Below are 25,184 nucleotides of genomic sequence, written 5' to 3'. Positions count from 1 at the left end.
CTAATTTAAGTTTTTTCACCAGAAAAGATTCTACCAAATATACATACATGAGGCCAACAACATCATAGAAGACCCACATGGTAATGATAAAGTGATTTTCATGATTAATTCGCAAATCATAACATGATTTTATACCAATATTAACTACCCAACACAGTCTAAAGAAAATTAAGTCATAACCTACGTCGAATGCCAAAAACGATCTAAAAAGCCTTTACCATAAAGTTTTCTCCTCACGAATAAACTCTAAGTCAACTAAAATACACAAATATAGAATCTACACGTTAAAAGAAAGTCAACCATATTCATATTGTTCATATTTTGGGTCAGGGTCAAAATGGACCCCCAAAATGGCTTTTCAAAAAAGAAAGGTAAAACTAAATTTTTTGTTCAAAATATATTTTCCAAGATTAAAGGAACTTATAAAGAAAATCCAAGTGAAAAAGAGTTGAAATGAGGGTTTATATCAAAAAATTACCAATTTTAGGCCTTTTGGGCTAAAATTCTCAAATTCTACCTTTAAATTCAAGTTTAAAAAGGATCTAAATGACGAGAATCGAAGAAACATAATTGAAATTGGAGTTTTGGAACTTACCTAAGATAAAAAAATAGAATAAATCGCCCAAAACTCGAAATCCTAAGCTCCAAGTCTCAAAATGGTGAAAAATTACTAAAATGGGGGATTTAACCCACCCAACCATATCTTAAGCGACCATAAGGTCGCTTAAGTGGACACTTCTTAAGAGATTAAGTGTCACTTATACGATGTTGCCCTCCTTGTTGCATAAGTGACATGGTTGTCACTTAAGTGATAGGCGCCTAAGCGATAGGGAATGGCTTAAGCGATACCCCTTACTAGATGCCAAGTCGCTTTAGCGACCAACAGGTCGCCTAAGTGGGTGCACCAACTAAGGACTTGAAGAATTTCAAGTCTCCACGGACCCCTTAGGATTTATTCAAAATCCTGAGAATGCAAAGAACTATGTTACTAGACTAAATTCTAAGCTCCAGCCTCAATGGCAATATCAGATTTTTGAAAAAAACATCATTTTCATAAAGTTGACCCCCAAAACTCAATTTCATAACCTTCCAAATCGAGGGTCTAAATGAGATATAAAAGTCTTAAAACCACACCAACCATATTAACAACCTAAAATCAATGTTCCAGATCTGATGGCATAGTTCATTTTGCCATCCAACTCACAGATCAATAAATGTTGATCGAAGTCAACTATAAAGTCTTTATAACCTCTAAAAATCAGAATCTCGCACAAATCATATCAAAATATATTGATAATCATGTCAATCATTCCCACACTCTAGAAATACCACAAATCAACCACGACAAGGGATAAAATAGTCAAATCACATAAAAATAAATAATTCACAAAAATTACTAAAAGTCAGGTCATTATAGGGAAATTGCTTAAGTTAAATTTTACTTAAATGTTATGCTTACTAAATTACAAATTGTAATCATAAAAACAGGGGAGACTATTAGCCCCAAGTTTTAATGATGACAAACTAATTTTCTTTTATGTTTATAGGATAAAAATGGAGGCAACATTGTTGTATTCAAATAAAAAAGGATACTTCGATAATAAGAAAGGAACAATCGATTAATTAATTAAGGAAAGAAGATCAAGTTTATTCATCATCAATCAAGAAAGAAGTATCAAGATATCGAACAAGGAAAGAGTAACAATAATCTTCACAAATCAAGGATAGTCAAAGAAGAAAATACGGACATATAACTTCATCTTGGTTTTTTAAATGTAAAACCTGGACGACTGCACATCCCTTGGGTTTGCTTAAACAGAGCATAGGATTAGAAGAATGGTAATTCTGATTCTCCAAATAAAGGCCAACAATCAGATTTATCAACGACAACAAAGGATCTTGAAGATTTCACTTCCAAATAAAAATCTAACGGTCTGCCTACTCAAAGTCGTCTATATATAAAGTAAAAAAGTCTAGAATAAAATTGGTACTTCTTCACTACGCAATATTCTAGATACTTTTATCATCATATAAAGTGCACTTGTAATAACATATATATATAGTGAAAGAAAAAAGAGAGAAGAAATTAGGTGTTAACTGTTATACAAGTAGATATTGTTATAAGATTTGAAGGAACTGAAACAAATCAGTTCACGACTCAAATCAAACTGTAAATTGACAATTGCTCTATAGGGAACCCTTGCAACCTAAGGAAACTGATAGTAGGCACCATAAGTTGCTAAACCAATATAAATTATTTACTTATTTTATAGCTCAATCTTTAATTATCTTCTTTATTTTTTGTGCTGCTAATTTTGTCTTGCAGGTAACTCGACTAATAGATCCACATAGTCAACTCTTAAATAGATAAGAAGTACACAGCCCTTGGGTTTGCTGAAACAAAGCATATGATTAGAAGAATGGTAATTCTAATTCTCCAAATTAAGGCCGACAATCAAATTCATCAATGAAGACAAAGGATTTTGAAGATTTCACTACCAAATAAAAATATAACGGTCTACCTGCTCAAAGTCGTCTATATATAAACTAAAAATTACACAAATATATAACTTATGTTTCCAATATTACAAAATATCTCAACTCCCTAAAAATATTATAAAAATTCTAACAAATACACAGGATGTGATGTATATGCCGTCTATGTTATGTATATTAATAGGGAGAGAGATTAAAGTAATAAAAAAAGTGGGAGAGAGTGTATACTTCCAAAAGGATTGGTATTTATATTATTTATACATATAAAAATTATAAAAGTCTAGAATTAAATTTGCACTTCTTCACTAAGCAATATTCAAGTTACTTTTATCAACATATAGAGTTCACATGTAATAACATATATAGAGTGAAAGAAACAAGAGAGGAGAAATTAGGTGTTAACTATTATACAAGTTGATGTTGTTATAAGATTTGAAAGAACTGAAACAAATCAGTTCACGGCTCAAAACAAATTGTAAATTGACAATTGCTCTATAGGAGCCCTTGCAACCCAAGGAAACTGACAGTAGGCACCATAAATTTATAAACCAATATAAATTATTTACTTATTTTCTTACTCAATCTTTAATTATCTTCTTTCTTGTTTGTGCTGCTAATTTTTTCTTACAGGTAACTCGACTAATAGATCCACATAGTCAACTCTGAAATAGAAAAGAACTACAACCTCCCCCCTCCTCTCCGATTATTACATTTGTGTTACTGAAACTTAATTTGCTTATGCATAAATGTGATTATAAAGTATTGATATTATTAAATGCTTAATGTTGAGTTTTGTTGCACTTTAGCCTATTATGTTTGTTTTTTAGAGTAAGATATTGAATTCAAATCATATCGTACCAACAAATTAAGATATTGGATTGACATTTCAATGCACCATGATGATATATTGGATTTAAGTTAGTGCATTATAGTCTAATACTAATTTATGAGGATAAGATAGTGAGTTCATGTTCCAATAATGCACTATATTGGTGACTAGTAGACATATATATTTAGGCAAGCATTGGTTTTACAATTCAAAATTGTTATTGTAAAACATAAAATTTTCAACAAACTTTGAGATTTTAGATTTTACCCTTTTAAGAACACAACTAGTTTTTATTTAACGTAGTATAATATTCTATTTGTCTCAATTAAAGTTTCTCTTTTTAAAATTTTGAGAGTAAAATTCTTAATTATAACTGCAGATTCAAACATAGAATTTTTAAGTTTGAATATAAAATTTAAAAATTTAGAAATAACCAAAATATTATAAATAACAACATTAAGAAATTAAAATATTTAAAAGACCATATCAAAGAATTAGATTACAGTACATGAATCTGCTACGCTAGTGCTTTCATCATTGACATTTTTGGGCACTTGATGGTGATGGTCTGACGATGAAGGTGTCAGATACTTTTGTTCATTAAATAAATCGACAGTGTATTTTACATTGCACTATCCGACAACATTATATTAGCATAGATTTATTGCCAAACTAATGATCAATGAGCTTACTAGGAGAATAATTATTTACTATATCAAAAAGTTCCTCACTTCATCATCATAAAATAGCAACACTATTACTACTATGTGAAAGTTAAAACAATTTAACTTGTTAAGCATATTTTCAAATATGACAACTACTGTGTTTTTCAATATTATTAATCACTTATTTATCTTTGGTTAGATGTGTTGTTACTACCCTTTCCCCCACAGTCTTCTCTTTTATTTGGTGGGTTATGGGGTAGGGGCAGGAAATTAGAAGAAAAATATTTAAAAAGCCAAAATCGTGTAGTATTTGGATACTGTGCCTGTCTAGTTTCTCCATGTAATGTCTGCCATCTACACTTTGATGTGAAAGTATCCCCCCCTTGCTTCCATCACTCATTCACAGTCGTGCACACACACACTAGTACTAGTAACTAGAGAAAATTGAAGGAAAGGTGTCTTTTAAGTCTTGAATGAAAGATTGGTCACATTGACCAACAGCTAGGGTCAAACATCATTAGGAGACTTGATTAAGTTAATTGTGGACTTGATTAATATCTTTAAAACTTTCTAATCTTTTCAAAAATACAAATCAACCCAACCCATACCCCTCTTTAATCCTAATCAACCACTCTCTCTCTCCAACTTCCCCCAACCAACAGTTCTGCAAAATTTCTTCCTTCAACCTCTGTCGATAAATAGTTGGGTGAGTTCTTTTTTGAATTTTAACCGTCAATCAATATGAATACTTCTCCGGCAACAACAACTTTGAGTTCTTCGTCCTCTCATTTTCTTTTTCACAGGTAAAAAATTATGAAGAAACAGAGAAACTTGAGCCAACTATTCTTTTGGTATTGAATTGTGGACTGAATAAAACCCAAATTTTTGGTATTTTAGCATTTCTTCTTCTCATTTTCGTACTGTTGATTCGAATTTATTGGTGATTTTTTATCACAGTTGATGTTCTTAGTGTGTATGTGTGTGTGTGATATGTTGGTATTGCTGGGTTGATTTGTTATTTGTCTTGGTAGAAATGGTATTGAAACATTTGAAACATCTGAGGTAATAGATGAAACATATGATGCAACAAATGAAAATCTGATACAACAGATTAAAATCTGACGCAACTATGAAAATCTTATGCAATAGGTGAACAATCTAACAGATCATTCATTTATTGTGATAGATGACTCTTCTGTTTGGAAGAAATCTAAACAATATTAATCCAACAGATAACTGATTAGCGATCTTTTTTTATTCTTTTCAATGGTTTACTCTTTATTTTAAAATCTGATGCAACAGATTAAAAATCTGATGCAACTATGAAAATCTGATGCAACAGGTGAACAATCTAACAAATCATTCATCTGTTATGACAGACGACTCTTCTATTTGGAAGAAATCTAAACACTATTGATCCAATAGATAACTGATTAGTGATCTGTTTTTAATCTTTCCAATGGTTTACTCTTTATTTTACAACAGATTAGGACTGTTTTTATTCTTTCTAATGATTTACTCATACAGGTTGGTTATCTGTTACAACAGATAACATACCTGGTACAACAGATTAGTGATCCATTTTTATTCTTTCAAATGGTTTACTCATCCATTGCAACAGGTCAGTTATATGTTGCAACAGATAAAATATCTGGTGCAACAAATTAGTGATCTGTGTTTATTGTTTCCAACTGATTACTCATCCGTTGCAATGAGTCAGTTATGTATTACATCAGATAAAATACCAGGTGCAATAGATAGTCCTGTTTTTATGGTTCCCATGCATTGCTCATCCATTGTAATAGGTCGGTTATATGTTACAACAGATAACATACCTAGTGCAACAGATTAGTTGTCTGTTGGAACTATTATATTACTACTATGCATTAATCAATTATAATCTATGTTATGTTCCTATTAATTTAAGATAACATGGCTCCCAAAATAAAAGAAATTGAATCAAGTCCAAGTAAAGGAACAAGTGCAGCAGCTCAGCTACATCCACCACTCTATGAGCTTGCTTTACAAGCGTTATCTCAATCAGGAGCAGAAGATAATGAACACAGGAAGGAGAAATCTTTCAAAAGAGATGATCCAAATGCTAATAGCCCTTCCGTTGAAGAGTTGGTCAAAACCTTCAGCATTGATCGTTACCCTATGAGAATGCAGTGTGATGGTGCCACAGATTTAACGGGTGATCTCATGGTTAAGTCAGTCATGGAAAAATCTTTCAACGCCTTTAGAAAAATACTTTGAGAACAAAAATTGGATTCTTATTTTAGGGAAAGCTACTTTGAGAAATATCTTGATTTGCCGGAGGACAACAATGCTCATTGCCAGATAAAAATGGTATATGATCTTCTCAACCGTAGGTTTATGTATAAAAACAAAGATAAGATGGATGAGGTGTGGATAAATTACTATGGCATGCCTGTTTGTTTTAGTTGGGAGGAGTTTGCCATAGTTACTAGACTAAAATGTTATCCTCCTTCTCCTTCTCAAGTTATACTTTAACCCAAAAAAAGCACCCCGCACACCCAAAAAATAAAAAGACAAGTCGAGTGATCGTGATGACCTGGCATCCATTGTTGGTCCAAGCTTCAAAAACAAAAATCTGATTAAAGTGTTGAAAGTTAAAGGACTTTCAAAGAAGCACAAGCAATCATTGCGCTTGGTTTGGTTTGTACATAATGTTCTTTCGGAGAGAGACGTTAACAACAACATAAGCCTTAATTTAATAAATCTCTCCGAGGATCTTGAGGCATTTAACAGCTATTCTTGGGGTTATGAAAACTTCAAAATGACTGTCAAATATTTGTTGACTCCGTTAACGCCAAAAACAGTCAACTTATTTGGTTTCCCATGGGCCTTCATGGTAAATATTTCCTTTATCATGATATGATTCATCATTTTTTTATTCAATAATGCTTTTGATTTATTGACGTTATGTTATAGACTTGGGCATTTGAAGCAATTCCTTATTTGAGACAGTAAGTGAACTACCAGGAAGAAGTTTCCTATCCAAGAATTCTGAGATGGTTGTCGGCCAAAATTGATAAAAATGCAAAATTTCTTGATCTTTTCAATCCCCCAAGGAAGCAGTAAGTCCAATTCTAATCAAGTTTTTATTTTAATTAATGATTAAATGATTTCATCATCATTCTTAATATATGTACCAATTTATTTTAGATTGTCCATCCGTGGCTTGTTCCGATCAATCGAGAGTTGAAGATGCTATTTTTTCTTAATTTACGGTCTGTGTAAACTTTATCGAACCCTAAGGTTGTTAATGGAATAAAAATGGAATTGTTTGGAGCAACAGCCATCACAAGAAAAATAATTTTGGAGGGTGGGTCTAATGATGCTCCTCTTACAGTTTTTGAAACAACAAGCCATTATGATTATGATTATAAAGGTTGCATAGATTTTTCTTCAGATTTTACTACATCTAGCGAATGTTCTTCATGAAAATGTCAAGATGCAAGGCGAAACATGATGGAGTGATTAGTGCTATTAATGCACTAACTGCTTCTATAAATGAAATGAAATCCAAGAGGGGTGTCATTCCATCAAAGAGGATTCCATATCCAGAAACTCCACTAGAGATCAAGACGGCTAAGAGGAGAAGGAAAGACACTTCCAAGGCATCATCAATCATAAAAAAAAGCAAGATTGCAATGCCTCTATCTTTGTCTTACACCGATGTTCAGTGTGCAAGGGCCACGAAAGAGCAGCATAAGCTGAAGAAGATGAATGTACATCATCTGTTCCAAAAAACAAACAAGCACATATCTATTTCAACAGATAATACATCTGCTGAAAATTATCAAACAGATGTATACATCTATTGCAACTGTTGTCTAACCTGTTGCATCATATTCATTATTTGTTTCAATAGATGAATCTTATGTTGCAACAAATGGGTCATTTGTTCAAAATTATCGAACTACTCTGATTTACCTGTTTGAATTCATCCCGACAGATAATTCATCTGATGCAATATAAGAATCATCTGTTGCAACAGATGGAAAATCTATTGTATATCTCTACTTAGCATTGACAATTCTGGCTTTCCAGGTGGATATCACAGCTACTGCCGAAGATCATAATATGACAGTTCATAATCCATCAACTGCTTCCAAAGATGAAGAAAAAGTAGAGCCTGTCAGTTTGGGAGAACGGAAGAATTACCCATTTGAAGGGTTCAACATCTCAGACGAGGCTCCAAAAAAACTAATACAGTTGATCAACGACTATTTAGAATAGATTGTCGATGGGCTATTAAAGTATCATACCGGCAGGTACATAAATTAATTTTATGGATATTGGTTTATACAGTTCTTGTTGTAAGAACCTGACATTAACACATATAAATCATCATGTAGAAAATAAAATGACGAGTGCTACAAAGTGAACGAATCGAGTCTTGGTTTTGATATGTTCGACTTTGTTGTTGCACATTTCGGAACGAAGAATTAGTTCTATTTGATGTCACAGACCCAAACTTACTGGAATGATGAGGTTTAAAAGTCATACATATTACTATTAATTAATACTTTATTTAATTGTATCTGTGTATTGATTTCTTCATCACGTAATCTGAAATGTTTGATAATATGTGCAGCATATCAATGTCATTTTTTACTACCTCCAAAAGAAGGCCAAGTTGCAAACACAAGAACAATACAGATACACAAAAGGCAATTGTTTGTACAAAGTTTACATCAATAATGCCTACGATAGGTATTGTCAACAGCAGCCAAAATTTTCCCAAAACGAGGAATGCCTAATCAAATCATCAAAGGTTTTAGCATTCCGGCTGGCTTACCTTGCCATTTGGTCGACGAAGTGTACATCCCAATCAATTATGGTGATGAATTCCATTGGGTGTTGGCTGTTGTCATTCTAAAAGAGAGGCGCATTTGAGTTTATGATTCGATGTCGCGAAGGAGATATTCTGGGCCATCGTTTGAGATACAAAAGCTGGCCAAAATATTGCCTACTTACCTTGATATGAGTGGATTCTTAGATCAAAAGGTTCATACTGATTGGTCGACATTGAAGCATATCTGGATAAAATGGTTAATCCATTTAATGTACAATATATTGATGGAATTTCTCAACAAACCATTGGTATCCTATAAGTTTAAGTGTCATGATTTAGTTTCATTTAATAAATTTCACAATGCTTGCATGAACTGCATGATATGGATTACAAGTACCAAATGATAGACTTGATGCCGGATTACTCAGTAAAAGATATGCTGCTCTTTTATGGAAATATGAAGAAGCAAAAGCTCAGAAGTCATATACAACCGACATTAAAGATCCATGACTACCAAAGCGAATTCCATAGCACTAGATGAAGAACAACTTGTCCATATTGATTAGATCTTTATAGCTCGAGTCCATCAATGTAATAACCTATCCTCTTTGGTTTAACATGTTGATTTATTTGTAGAGTAGATCGTTTGTAATAATAATTTTTTTACATTTCATTTATTTGTTGAGTTATTTTATTTCATGTAATTTTCGAAGGCTTCGATTTATTTTATTCTGTCTATGAATATAATTAATTCTGAGTTTTGAACATGTTAATTAAAATGGATTACTAGATTCAAATATTGCAACAGATAATACATCTGCTACAACAGATAACATATCTTATCAGACAGATTTAGACATATGTTGCAACATGAGATGCAACACGTAGGTCATCTACTGAAAATTATATAACAGGCCTTCCTACTTTTTTTATTTGCTCCAATAGATTACCGATCATTGCAAAAGATAAGTTATTTATTCCAACAGATCATAAATCTGTTACGACAGACAGACGGGGAACATCTGCATAACGCAACAGATGACCAACCTATTCCAACAGATAATCAATCTATCACAACAGGTACTATATCTGTTACAAAAGATATAAAATCTGTTGCATTATAAAAATTCAAATTTGCCAGACATAAAAATTACTTCCCCTATATGTATAGTGAATTGGCTTGAAATAAAAATTTGTTATCGTGTTCGTCTCTATATTTGTACATGTTCTTTTTTATACACGGGCTCCAACCATTTAGTTAGTACCTCATATTCCCAAACCATTGCATCTTTCCTACAATGGTGTCGCACACACCGGTCATTTATGTACCGGTCAGCAAATACTCTATATATGCAAGCGAGTACGGCCCGCACGCTGCACCCGTTGTATTTTTTGGGAGTTGGATGTTCTTATTTTGACCTTCGAAAACCCATGATTCCTTCTCTAAGACTTCAGCAAGCAAATGATCCATCAGCTTACTCTACGCCAATAACTTGGGCAACAACTTTAAGAGTGGCTGCATGTGGGTTAAAAACATCTTCTCGCTGAACACAGGTAAGTTTTAGTCATAAACCTTAATATTTCCCTCATATATTAGTATCTCAATAGTGAGAAAATGGGTGATATCCATATTCATGACTGCAAGGATTTTCTTTGTCTTGGTTCAGCTCTTGCCGTGTGGATATGGCCTCTTCCCTCTAACATATTTAATTACTTTTTCATCCCATTGGAACATAGAAACTAATTAATCAAATCCCAGCCCACCGGAATTATCTAGATTACGAAGATCAGCGTACCTATCTTTGAAATTATTGTAGAAGCTGAGGTCCATTATCCTGTCAGCAGCATCATAAGCATCTGGGTACGGTAATTGCCTGCCCCTCATGAAGCGGAGAATTTCATCAACATAATGTGGTTTAAGAAGATAATTTTTAAATAGGTTAGTAATTGTAAAGAATAAAAATATAGTGAAAAGAATCCGATGCAGAGGGTTCTCTGAATCAGTTCACAGATTACCCAGCCAACGCAACTTATGCAACAGATGTGTATTATCTTGCAACAGAATATCAAGCTGTTGCAACAGATTACACATTTTCTGCATATATTCTACTTCATGGAGTAGATTGGAAGGGTAGGTTAGCAAAAGTAAACTTACCTTGTCCTCATACCACAAGCACATATTTGTTATATTCAAGAAATCTTTGGCGGCAAATGAATGCATGGTGTATTCTTTTTTTAACCTTCATCTTGATGAATTCTTCTAGTTCCTTCTTCTTTTCCTTGAAAGCGCCACAAATATGTCCACCTTCTTCGACGGCCCCTAAACTTCAACAACTATTGGAGCGGGAGGATTTGTATTTTTTGCTGATTTCAGAATGGAGAGAATTTGTCTAATTTTTATTCTCTTCCTCCTAACCTCTACCATAGGAGTGTATGGCTCCATCACCTCGTTGGATGGTATGACACCCCTCCTAGATTTTAGCTCCTCAATAGCTTTAGCAATAGCCTCTAGCTTATCGAGGAGTTTATCCTCTCTGCACTTGCACACTTTATATTTCCAATGAGAACATAAGGGTGAAGAGGAGTAAGAGGGACCACTATAAGGGTGGGAGGGACCGGTGTAGGGGTGAGAGGGAGGACCTGCGCAAGGGGTGTTTTCAAATATATTTATTTTTTTTAGCACCAATATGCTCATAATCATGACTGGCAGCAGAAGCAGAAACAGGATGGCTGCCCTCATCATAAACAACTCCACTATTAACACCCCCAGAAGAAGCACCCGGATCTGTTGCAGTTTGAGTTAGGTCGTGAAGAGCTTCAACATTAGACTGACCTTGCCTAACTGCTCTTCTTATGGATATTGCTCCATCCAATTCCTTCTTTATTAACTCCATCGTTGAGTATTCTTTTGTATCAACAAAACCCAGAGTAAGAAAAGAAGTCTTCCCCAGCTCATCAATGGTAGGCACGATCCAAGGATGCACAACCTATAAAAAATGACAGGAGGAATTTAAATCATATAATAATAATTTGCAGTTAGTTGGGTTACATGAGGCTCGGGTTATGTTAACACAGCCAACTTATGCAATAGATGATCTAGCTACCACAATAGCTGATCTGTATGTTAAAATAGATTAATAATATGTTGCATCAGAATACCTATCTGTTGCATAATTTATATTACATGGGTAATCTGTTGAGTAAGGTTTAGAGAACAGAGCAACATATGGTTAATCTGTTGTGAAATATGAATCGTCTATTTCAACAGATTACCCATTGCACCTGTTGTAGTTGATGGGTAATCTCTTGCAATAGATGGAACATTTGTTTTAATATCTTTCTTTGAGGCAAATTATTTTAGTTGAAAAAAGACGTACTACATCATCTGGAGGGTTAAAGAGATCAGCCTCATTAATATTTTTTTTGTTGCTCTCTATGGTAGCCAACCACCTGAGGATCTTTGGATGAGAAACCTTATCCGGGTAATCCGTGAAATGCTTTCGAATGGGAGAAATGGCTTCACATGCCCAAGCCTAAAAATTGTAAACAGGAAGCAAGCAAAAAAAAAAGTCACAAGTATATTCAATAGAAATTAATGAATGAGTAAAAATAGTGACCAATTTTACTATGAAAGCCTAAGGAAAGCCATATAATGTGGTCATCTTTGGCTTTAGCTCTTTTAGTAAATATTTGACAGTCAAGTAGTAGCTGTCGTAGCTCCAGGGATAGTCGTTGAATCTCCCAAAATCATCAGCAAGCACCAATAAATCACGTTCTATGACTTTCTTGACATCACTTGCCAATAGAACAGAATGTACAAACCAAATTAAGCATAATTTCTCCTTGTAGTGCTTTGGTATGTCTTTATTCTTGAGATCTGCTATCAAATCCTTAACTTTGTAGCTAGGTCCAACAATGCCCAACAACCCATCTTTTTTTACCTTGCGTTTGTTGGACCCTTTGTGGGGTGTTTTCTTGATGGCAGGTTCTTCTGGACGATCGCATCTCAAGCCCGTCACAATGGCAAACTCTTTCAATCCAAAACAAACCGACATGCCACAGTAGTTGATCTAGACTTCATCCATCTTATTTATGCCCTCCTTCGGACCTCCATCATCCCCTGCATACATGATCTTGCACTTGAGAAGGCCATATACTATGATTATTAGGAAATGAAGAGGGCGGGGCCCAGACAGCTCAAGAAAGTGTGTAAAACAGCTCTTCTTAAAAAGTCCATCTATGTTTTCCTTCTTCATAATACTCCTAAGTTCATTAAAAGGTTTCCCCAACTGACATTTAAGTACAAGATAACCAAATACTGTATTAGGGTTATTCATCGGCACCGCAACTCGAAACTTGTCAATACTAATGGTTTTGACAGAATTATGCTGGAATTTCAATATTATTTCATGCCCTATTGGTGAGGAGGAGTTATCACTTTCCTCGTCTTTATTTTGCCCTGACTGAGATTGTTCTGGAAGTTCCTCCGAATCTATCTGTACTCTAGCCATTTTTGTTTGGTGATCGGAAGTTGATCCACTTTCTTCACTTTCTGTTTCTTTTCTTTTGGGAGATATTTTTTAACTACAAATAAAAGAAAAATAAAAAATACGTTGTATTTGATGTCTGCAGAATTTTTATAAAAAAGGTGAGACAAATTTCAATAAATTATTCTTACCACATAAACAAAAAAAATACTCCAACGGACAACCCATTAGTTGGAACAGATGGGAAACCCGAATCTATTTGAAGACCTATTTAATATCTCCCCACAGATATTCCACCTGTTTCAACAGGTGGAGAAATTTTAATAAATTATTCTCTGCCACATTACAAGAAAATACTCCAACGGATAACCCATCAGTTGAAACAGATGGGGAATCTGTTTGAAGACCTATTTAATATCTCCCAACAGATCTTTCACCCGTTGCAACAGATGGACCACCACCACCACAACTAATGCCATAACCAATTCCACCAAGACCACCACCAATGCCACCAATACCAACACCTAAACCACCGACACCACCGCCAAAAACACAAATACCAACACCACCAACAACAGCCACCAACAATACCATAAACACCATCCAATAATACCACGATAGTCAACAAAACACTGAGAGAAAAACTAGGGTTTTCTCGGGTGCTTCCTTCTTTTGTAGCATCAAAACTCAAAATTGTTAACCCATTCTCGAAGATAATACAACTAAAAGTCTTCTTTTTTATCACTAACTAAAAAACCCTATTTTTTTAGAATAAAGAACAAATGTAGAACTCTTCTCAAACTCTGTTACACGTGAAGATAGAGAAAACAATGCATACAAGCAGGAATGAAGTCAAAAAAAATAACTATATGTATTCGTAAATGGGAAGAAAATCGACCTATTTTGAAGGGTTGAGCAATATGTTGAGTAGTTGTTGTTTGTATTGTTTGTATTATTGAGAGGAAGAGGACACCCTGAGAGAGAGAGAGAGAAAAGAGTGAGAACTTAAGATTTGAAATAAAAAGTTTTTTGCGCAAATGGATGATTTGTATGGGTTGATTTATAATTTTGGAAAAGAATGACATGTTTTGAAATTACTAATTTGGTCCGAATTGATCTTAATTAATTTTAAAAATTTTAAAAGATATAGTTTTTAAAACATTGAATTGATGAGAACTCATTTCTACTCAGAGTGATCGATCTATGACTCAGGTCGGGATGAACGCAATACCAGCGCCATGCAATTGCAAAGACTCGATTAGATTTGTAGTTGACCCTGGGAGTTTATTTATTCATCCCTAGTTCCACCTAAATCAACTTAGGTACTATCACTATCCTAATATTGAGTTGATGAGAACTCATTTCAATTCAGAGTGATCGATCGACAACTCGGGTCGGCATGAACGCAATACCAACGCTATGCAATTGCAAAGACTCGATTGGATTTATAGTTGACCCTGCGAGCTCATTCATTCATCCCTAGTTCCACCTAAGTCAACTTAGGTACTATCACTATCCTAACATTGAGTTGATGAGAACTCATTTCAACTCAGAGTGATCTATCGATGACTCGGGTCAGGATGAACACAATACCAACGGCATATAATTGCAAAGACTCAATTGGATTTGTAGTTGACCCTGTGAGCTCACTCATTCATCCCTAGTTCTACCTAAATCAATTTAAGTACTATCACTATCCTAACATTGAGTTGATGAGAACTCATTTCAACTCAGAGTGATCCATCGACGACTCGGGTCGAGATGAACGCAATACCAATGCCATGCAATTGTAAAAAGTCAATTAGATTTGTAGTTGATCCTAAGAGCTCACTCATTCATCCCTAGTTCCACCTAAATCAAATTGGTACTATCACTATCCTAACATTGAGTTGATGAGAACTCATTTCAACTCAGACTGATCGATCGATGACTCAGGTTGGTATGAATACAATACCAACGCCATGCAATTGCAAAGACTTGATTGGATTTGTAGTTGACCTTACAAGCTCATTCATTCATCCCTAGTTCCACCTAAATCAATTGCTATGAAATCTGTTGCAACAAACGACTAAGATGTTGAAAATTTTCAAACAAGTAAATATATGTTGCAACAGATGACATATCTGATTTAATTATCAAATAGATATTTGCATCTATTATGACAGATGACTACGCTGTTGGAAATTTTCAAAAAAATATTTATATCTATTGTAACAGGTGACATATCTGATTTTATTAATTATCAAATAAACATTTTTATCTGTTGTCACAGATGACTGAGATTTTGGAATTTTTAAACAGATATTTATATCTGTTGTAACAGTTGACTGAGCTATTCGGATTTCTAAACAGATATTTATATATGTTGCAACAGATGACATATATGTTTGAAAATATTTTTATCTCTTTTAATTTTAAAGCAAGAAGCTTCTGATCCGAGTAAACAATATCAAGTAGTAGTACTTACTAGTAAAGGCGGTAAAAAATATTTTTTGGATATCTCAAAAGTGAGTTCATTGAGCAGTTTTGTCTTGTCTTTTAAATGTCAGTAGTCTTAGTCTTCCTCGTGACCCTCAAATTATTAATAAAATTAATGAATATTAATTAATGAATATTGAAAACCACCACGTCTACGTACACAATACATCTATAGAAATTATCTCATGTCTTTCTTCAGCTGCAGTTTATTTTATTCAACTCTCATGTTTTTCTCTCTCCTCTTTAGGGTCATAGACTTTTTTCTCTCTTTTCTCTTCTCTTCTCATAAAGATCTTTTCGAATCTAAACCCATTCATATCATTCCTCGACTTAAATTTCTGTTTTGATCCCCTTTTTGATATTAAGGTATGATTCATTATTGCTCTTTCATTCTCGTATTCTTCTTTGCATGTTATTTAAATCTATTTTTTATTTAATTACTATTTACCCATATTATATTTACTAAAAAAAATTAAGGAACTTGTAAGTGTTGAATAAACAATTCAAGAATTTTATTACAATATGAGAAAAAGGTCATATGTTGGGAGAAGTTTAAAAGCCTTGTTGGCAGTATCATTTTTTTGTATGTATTTTGTTTGTTTCATTATTGTTGATGCAGTTATTAATGTTATTGGTGGGGTTGGCATTGTTGGAACTTGTGGTGTTGTTGATGGTTCTGGCACAAAGGATGTTGCTTCTTTGTTGTTGATCATGTTGTTAGAACAAATGTTGTTTCTTTTTTGTTGATGTTTATGCTGTTGTTGATGTTGCAACAGATGAAGAAACTGTTGGAACAAATAAAATCACCAGAAAGGTTGGTTTGATGTATTCTATCAGACTCCCTATCTATTGCAATAGACTCCACATCTGTTGCAACAGACTCTACATCTGATGCAATGGACAATGTTCTTTTTGTGACATTAATTTTTTTCCTCTTCCTTATAGATATAAGGAACTGACAGTTGATTAACTTTTGACGGACTATATCAAGAGGCTGCAGTAAAGATGGGATCGGAGGAATAAGTTGCTTATAGATAGAACCACTTCATATGTAGGAGGTACGTATTACTGATAATTTTATCGTGGAAACACACATAGAGTGCACTGATTTTATGAATGATGTTTTTACTGATTAGTCATAGATCGTTCAAACAAAATGTCTGCAATTTGACAGTTAATTTGGTAAGTCCAAACTGATAAGGCTGAGGGACCATGAATATGGTTCTGATAGCCTGTTAAGATTTAATGTCGGTTGTTGCTCATGTTTATTTGTCAAGCATTGTGAAGGAATCTAATTTTTTTGTCATTATAAAGAGATTCAATAGCGATTGGACTAACTTTTAGGGTGCATTGGACCCTTAGAGAGCCTTTGAAGCTTAGCACCATATCTAATAAGAATGAAAAACTAATATATTTATTGCCATGGACAAAATTTATATGGCTGGGTCGCTCGCTCGGGGTGATGATTTTATGCCAAAATATGCGGTAGGAGAATGCTTTCGAAGGAAAATGGGTGGTTGACGGAAGACTATATCATCTGAGAGCTAATTAAAGAAGAGACATAGGGTAGAAAGTAACTTCTAATGAATTTGGCCGGTGGAATTATCTTAACAGATGCGAGATCTAAATCAAGTGCAAATATAAAGTGTATCCGGTAATGTAATTTCATCTATTGTGTCTCTGAAAGAAAAACAATGCAGATGGACACTTTACTAGGGAGCTGCGTGGTCGAGATTATCACCTAGATAGGAAATAGGAGAAGACCAGCAAAGAAGCCTCACGAGCATCGAGGGTAGAAATGACGTACATCAAGTCTAGAAAACTTATACCAATAGAAACTGCAGTTAAAATGAGGAATCTAAGCAAAGGTGGTAAATTTCTGAATTTTAAATTTCATCCCATGCCTTCTTGTTTGTGTTTTCAATCAGGTCCACTGTCATTGACCTGAACGGATCCACAAACGAGATTGAAAGGCAAATAGAGTATCATTACTTCCTTAGCAGTATAGTTATAATTGATTGTGTTTTCTTGCCTTGACATGCTTTTAACATTCCTTGGAGAAGATCAGATGTTTGCTATAGTATGTGAATCCCGATAATTTCAATCTTGCCTCCAGCTTGTTGATTCTGTATTCAAGCTGGTCGTTGCCCTCTTCAAAGTTGGTAAAGAGTTTCTTATCTCCTGTGAGCTAGATCAGGAACACTACCTTCAAAGTTATGGCATTATAGAAGTCCTTCAGAACACTTTCTTCAGAATCCTTAAAGGATACATGGAGGGTCTCTGTGTTTGTTTTAGGTCAAAATGTGTTGATGCACGTTGAAGATGTCGTCCCAAAAGTTGAACAACATACTTTTATCTAGCGTTGCTCCATGAATCTTGATCAACCAATTTGATAAATTAGTATGCATGGAGTTACGTAGCGTGTGATCTAAACCGGCTCTACAAAGCCTATCAAACATTACGTAACTCTAAGCTCATTACTCTATTAAAAAAATATGACCGAGTTAGGGCACAAATCAAATGACCTCAATCTCTCAGCCTTTCTGCTAATTACTCAGCTCTAATATAGATGATAAGATATTTGCTACGCAAAAGTCTACACCATTGCCAGACATGTTCCCAGGAAATCATGTCTGGCGATGGTGTAGACTTTCGCATAGCAGATATCTTGTTATCTATATTGGAGAAGAGTGATCAGTAGAAAGGCTGACAGATTGGGCTTTTTTTCTATGTGCACTAACTCGGGCATATTGTTTTAATAGGGTAATGAGCTAAAGTTACATAATATTTGATAGGCTTGGTAGAACCGGTTTAAATCACATGCTACGTAACTCCATGCTTACTAATTTATCAAATTGGTTGAGCAATATGCATGGAGCAACGCTCGATAAAAGTGTTTTGTTCAATTGTTGGGACCACATCTTCAATGTGCATCAACATATTTTGACCTAAAACAAACATAGCGACCCTTCATGTGTCCTTTTAAGCTTCTGAAGAGAAAGTGTTCTGAAGGACTTCTAGAATGCCACAACTTTGAAGGTAGTGTTCCTGATCGAGCTCACAAGAGATGAGAAACTCCTTACCAACTTCGAAGACAGTAATGACCAGCTTCAATACAGAATCAACAAGCTGGAGGCAAGCTTGAAAATTATCGGGATTCACATACTATAGCAAGCATCTGATCTTCTCCAAGGAATGTTGAAAGTATGTCAAGGCAAGAAAATACAATCAATTATAACCATATTGCTAAGGAAGCAATGATACTCTATTTGCCTTTCAATCTCGTTTGTGGTTCCAATCAGGTCAACGACAGTAGACCTGATCGGAAACACAAACAAGAAGATGGGATAAAATTTAAAATTCAAAAATTGCCGCCTTCGCTTACTTTTCTTATTTTCACTGCAGTTGTTGTTAGCGTAAGTTTTCTAGACTTGCTGAACATCATTTCTACCCTCGATGCCCGTGAGGCTGCTTTGTTGGTCTTCTCCTATTTTCTACCTAAGTGATAATCCCGACCATGCAGCTCCCTAGAAAAGTGTCCATCTACATTGTTTTTCTTTTAGAGACACAACAGACGAAATTACATTATCGGATGCACTTTCATATTTTCTCTTGATTTAGATTTCGCATCTGTTAAGATAATTCCATCGGCCATATTCATTAGAAGTTACTTTCTACCCTGTGTCTCTTCTTAAATTAGCTCTCAGATGATATAGTCTTCCATCAACAACCCATTTTCCCTCAAAAGCATTCTCCTATCGCACCTTCTGGCATATAATCATCAACCCGAGCGAGCAACCCAACCATATAAATTTTGGCCAAGGCAATAACTATATTGGTTTTCCATTCTTGTTTGATGCAGTGCAAGGCTTCGAGGGCCCTCTAAGGGTCCAATGCACACTTAAAGTTAATTTTAATCGCTATTGGTTCTCTGCAGTGACGACAAATATTGATCCCTTCTCAAAACTTGACATGCATAAACATGAGCACCAACCGTCAGTAATTCGTAACAGGGTATCTGCACCATCTTTATAAGGTCCTCAGCCTTATCAATTTCAAACCCATCAAACTTAATGGTACAATGCAAGATCTTATTTGAATGATCAATGCCTAATCGGTTAAAACTGCATTCACAAAAACATTGTACTTTGTGTGTGTTGTCCCGATAACCTTATCAGTAATACATACTTAACTCCCACACATATGATAGTGGATCCATCTGCATGCACCTTATTTTTCCTAGCCCATCTATGGCTTAAATTGAATAAACATATGATTAGCTTGTTGTAACAGATGACACATTTGTTTGTATTGTCAATCAATTGGAGACATCTGTTACGACACTGATCAACCTGTTGCAGAAATTAAACAGATGTATACATCTGTTGCAAAAATATTGCCAGTATGTTGTAAGTTATCTAACAGAAAGAATATATTTTGTAACAAATTACCCATCTGTTAGATTTATTTTAAAACAATTTTCTTTTCTTTCCGAGATACAATAATTTATCAATAGGTCCCTCTTTACAAATATGGATGATCCAGATTCGTACAACAATATTCATATCGAGTCCTTATGTGAACTTTAAAGGCATTTTGATTGATGAACTCCAGAGAGATATTTGGCTGACTTCGGAGCAAGGTTGCCGGATGAATGAAAGATGTCTGATTGACAATAATAATAATAGTAGTAATAATAATTAGATAATATTTTTTATTTTAGCAATTATTTTCCTCCTTTTGTATATTAAATCTACCCAAGGGATTCAAAAATCTATGAACCTTCATTTCATTTTGTTTTCGACTTTGAATTTTTAATTCTTATTTAGTATTTAATAATAATCATTCTGTTTATTCCTTGTTCTAAACATGTCGACGGTTGGTGGTAGGGATTGAGCAGCAATTTGTGTTAACAGTTAGAGGTTAATCTGCTACGACAGATCGATCATATGTTGCACCTGGCGGTTATTAATAAAAAAAGGAGCTATTATTGTTATTGAGGGTGAAAAGAAAGACATGACTCAGAGTTCGATTATTCAATGTGAAAAATATTTCGTAAATAAATAATAAGGAAATAAATAATAAACACAATTTATAACCACAATTTTAATAACTGATCGTGACTTTTCACCATTTTTATTTTTTAAATTATTTATTATATAATAAAATGATTATTATTTTATTAAGGAATTTGAAAAGGTATTTTTTTTATTTATAAAATAAAAAAGTAAGCAAATTTGGATTAATGATATGATGATATAGTTATTTTTTAAAAAAAAGTAGATTATATGTTGCAACAATTAAATTATCTGGTGCAATAAGTTTACTATGGTTGCAACAGATGATATATTTGTTGTCACAGATGATTTATCTGATGCAACCTATATCGAGTCAACTCAATAAAAGCAGCTCTTGGAAAGAACTAATTAATAATAATAATCTGAAAAGTCATGACTTATCACAATATTTCTTAATTTAATTAATTCATTACTTTTCACATTAATAAAAAATATAATTAATAAATAGAGGTGAACAGTTAGATTATATGTAGCAACAGATATGTTATCTGATGCAACATATTTTATATTTGTTGCAATAGATAATATATCTGTTGTCACAGATGTGTTATCTGATGCAACAGATATAGAATATGTTGCCACAACTCAATAAAAATAGTTCTTCGTAAAACTAATTAATAATAATAATCTGAAAAGTCATGACTTATATCACCATATTTATTTTCTTAATTTAATCAAAAATTTAATTAATGTATGGAGGTGAATAGTCGCAACTTTTTGCCTCTCATTCAAATTCAATCCTCTATAAATAAGTCCGTCCTTACTCAATCGTTCATTTAAATACACACTCTATTTATTTATTGCATCTCGTCTTTCATATTACACTCTAGAAGATAAGATTATGGATGACCCAGTGTGGGACGTTGCTTTTCTATAAGACGCCGTGAATGAACTTCGGAATCAATTTCATGATCTGCAATGGAAATTGGGAGGAGTTAGATCAAGAATGCTCCGCGAGATACGCAGGCTGAGGAGGGCCTTGTTGCTACTTCCGGTTGAAGATTGGTCAGCTGGCAATGATGATGCTGATAATAATAATAATAATTAGACAATTATTTTTCTTTTAATCTATTATATGTATTTTTATTTGTTTAATAAATAAATTATGTTTGATCTTTGATGTTTAAATCCATATTTAATTTTCATTCTGTCTATTATCTTCTCAAAAAATATTTCGATGATTCGACGTAAAAAGGAATAATTTAGAATCCAGTAGCAATAACAAGATTTATCTGTTGGGTTTGTGGCAGGGGTTGATTTGTGTTGTTTCAAATAGATTAATCATTCGTTGCAACAGATAATTAGTCTGGTGCAACAAAGAAACATTCTGATGTAACAGATAATTAGTCTGGTGCAACAAATAAACACCTTGATACAATAGATAAATAGTCAGATGCAACAGATTACTCATCTGATGCACCAGATGATTGATCTATTTAAATTGTGGGCACTTGTGTTAGATTTATAATCGGGGTTCTATCCATTGTTGGAAAAACAGAAGTGTACCCAGATGACAAATACAAATAAAAATTATAATTTTACTTACCAAAGTAACCTATGAAGTAATGCCAAAGTGGAAAGCGACGTAGTAAACAAAATTTAACCTAAGAAATTGGTTAGATCGCAGCAGTAGTGTTGTACCAACAACAAAAACAACAACAACAAATGGTCGACAAGAAGAAGATGAAGCAGAAGATGATGAATACAGCAGCAGAAACAGAAACAATTAACAACAAAAATCGCTAAGAGAGAGAAAGCAACAATGGATGAGAAGAGAGAGAAAGACGCCTTTTTTTCCTCCGTTTCTCATTATTTTAGGTATACATTAGGATCAAAGTGTAAATCTAAAAACTTGTGGGCTATTTTAAAACTTTCCCAACTTTCTTAGTACATCATAAAGTAATTGTCATCTCTAACTAATAATTAAGACTTATGCCACCTACACCTCATTTTAAAATTCTTTTGCCACCTGTGGCCTAAACCCCCTAGTAACTAGTAATAGAGCTACTCCCTCGATCAATGTTTACTTTATCAAATTTTACTTTTACACTTGATAAGAGTTAAAAGTAAATTAAGTTAATTTAATATTTTAAGTTTTATAGGGGAATGTTTGAAAATCATCAAAAAATATTATACATTATGATCTTTTTTATATTAATATAATAAGAAATATAGTTTAAAATATTAATTAAAATTCGTACATTTAACTCTGGACATACAAATTAACAAGAAAATAAACAGGAGTATATCTATTACCCGTCCCCACTAGCCTCCCTCCACACATTTTTATAATTCTTTCTGATCTTCAGATTCAATCATTTAATTGAGGATTTAAATTTTCAACAAAGCCTAGGAAGAAGGAAAGCAATCAATCATAGAATTCAGTACATATGGCTCCACTTTCTACTCAACAAACTTGTAGCTTTCCAAAGATACTTTTAGTACTCTGTTTCCTTATAGTCTTATTAGCTTCTTCATTCATTTCTGCTCAAAGTCAGAACAATGCTTCATCAACAAGAATAAGAAGAAGAATGTTGGAGCTAGATATTGATGATGACTCTTCTAAAACAATAAAGAAGAAACTAATTTCAAACATTGAAGATAATGATTCTCCTAAGCCAATCAAGAAGACGTTTATTTCAACCATTGATGATAATAACTCTCCTAAGCCAATCAAGAAGAAATCCATTTCAACCATTGATGATGATGATTCTCTACAATCAATCAAGAAAAAATTCAAAATAAATTCACTTTCTAGTTCCAAGAACCAAACTAAGCTCATCAAATCTACTAGCTCTTCCAAGAATCAAACCAAATTAACCAAGATTTCTTCTTCTTCCTCTGATTTTGTTACAATCTAGAACCAAACCAAGCTTGCAAAGACAAACTTTCTTTGTCTAATTAAGTTTCTAGTTCAACCAAAACCAAAACCATACTCATCAAGCCTACCCCGGAAGAGAAACTTATACTAAAATCCCAATTGAAAAAGCTCAATTCCACTTCCACCAAGTACTCAAATTCAACCAAAACCACTTTCTCTAAAATTAAAAAATCTTCCTCAGATCTATCCAAAACTGGCTCTTCTTTGCCAAAGAATAAAACAACTAAAGTGACCACCACTATAGACCTCAATGAATCCAAATCCAAAAACCAATCTTCCACAAGTAAAAATGCTAAGAAAGAAACTACATAGCCTTATTGGATAGACAATGATAAAGATGACTTGATGTCCGGTCTTACTAAATTACCATCCAAATTCCAAGAAACTCTTTTACCAGATTTGGAAAAAATCTCAAAGACCTCAAAAGTTTACCTCAACAAAGCTAACAAAGAAATCACCAAGAACTTCAAAACCATTGTAGGTAACAAATATGCACCTACAATTTTCTCTTTAATTTCATTTGCATTCATTTTAATCCCTTTAATCTTGTTTCACTCATTTTTAACAAAATCAAAGCATATTTTTCACTCCAAAGACTATTAATCTTCATCCAAGTTTATCTCTCAATCTACTTTACCATTCTCTGTCTTTCCTCTTTACTCACTGGTGTAGAACCACTTAAGTTTTTCTACGCTACTTCGCAGTCCACCTACATTTGCCTACAACTCCTACAAACTCTTGCTTACGCGTTGTACCTTTTAATGCTATTGATGTACCTTGTTTTGGTATTCTCTACTAAAACTAGGCCCATTACAAAGATGATTGGACTGGTCCAAACGTTTGTAGGCTTTGCTGTTGGGCTTCATTATTACATGAAGGTATTTTGCAAGGCTGTATTACGTCAGCCTCCTAAGACTAGTTGGAGAATTCAAGCTATTTTGGTGACGTGTTTTCTTCTTATTTGTCTGTAACTAGAGCCAAAAGAATGAAGAAAACTTACTTAGAAAAAGGTGGTGAAGAGGGTAAAAAGAGTTAAAAAGTATCTCTTTTTTTAAAAACATAAATTAATCTTTTTTTATTAATTAATGAGCTAATGGTTATTTTGGTTAGAAAGTGAAAAAAAGGAAGGAATAAAAATATTACTTCTTCTTTATTGCAATTTGTAATTTATGAAGACTTTATTTTAAATAAATGATGCAATTACAGTAAGACTTTGCTTTCTTTTTCAATTGTAAGTTATTCAATAAACCTCATCAGATTGCACATATAATAATTGTTCATTTATTGTACTGTATATATTATTCTCTTTGTAATTGAACTGAATTAGTTCATTAGTGATGAACTTACAGAATTTAGAGAAAGAAGATGAAGAAGCTACGATTAAGAGAAGTTACTTCTTATTGAATCATAATGATCTATTTACATGAATGAGATAGTGTTCCTAT

General features: G+C 33.6%; 1 protein-coding gene across 1 annotated transcript in view; it reads left to right on the top strand.

The window, feature by feature from the left end:
• LOC107849230 overlaps positions 1-24,775 on the top strand; it is a 79,263-nt gene extending 54,488 nt beyond the window's left edge. The window contains 3 exon segments of the mRNA XM_047401577.1: positions 23,772-24,280; positions 24,283-24,705; positions 24,708-24,775. Coding sequence (XP_047257533.1) covers positions 23,772-24,280; positions 24,283-24,705; positions 24,708-24,775 — 1,000 coding nt within the window.
• Positions 24,776-25,184: the final 409 nt, after the last annotated feature.

This window comes from Capsicum annuum, chromosome 12, assembly GCF_002878395.1.
Source record: "Capsicum annuum cultivar UCD-10X-F1 chromosome 12, UCD10Xv1.1, whole genome shotgun sequence".
Classification (NCBI taxonomy): Eukaryota; Viridiplantae; Streptophyta; class Magnoliopsida; order Solanales; family Solanaceae; genus Capsicum; species Capsicum annuum.
The sequence above is the reverse complement of the archived record's forward strand: the minus strand, read 5'-3'. Positions and strand labels throughout refer to the sequence as shown.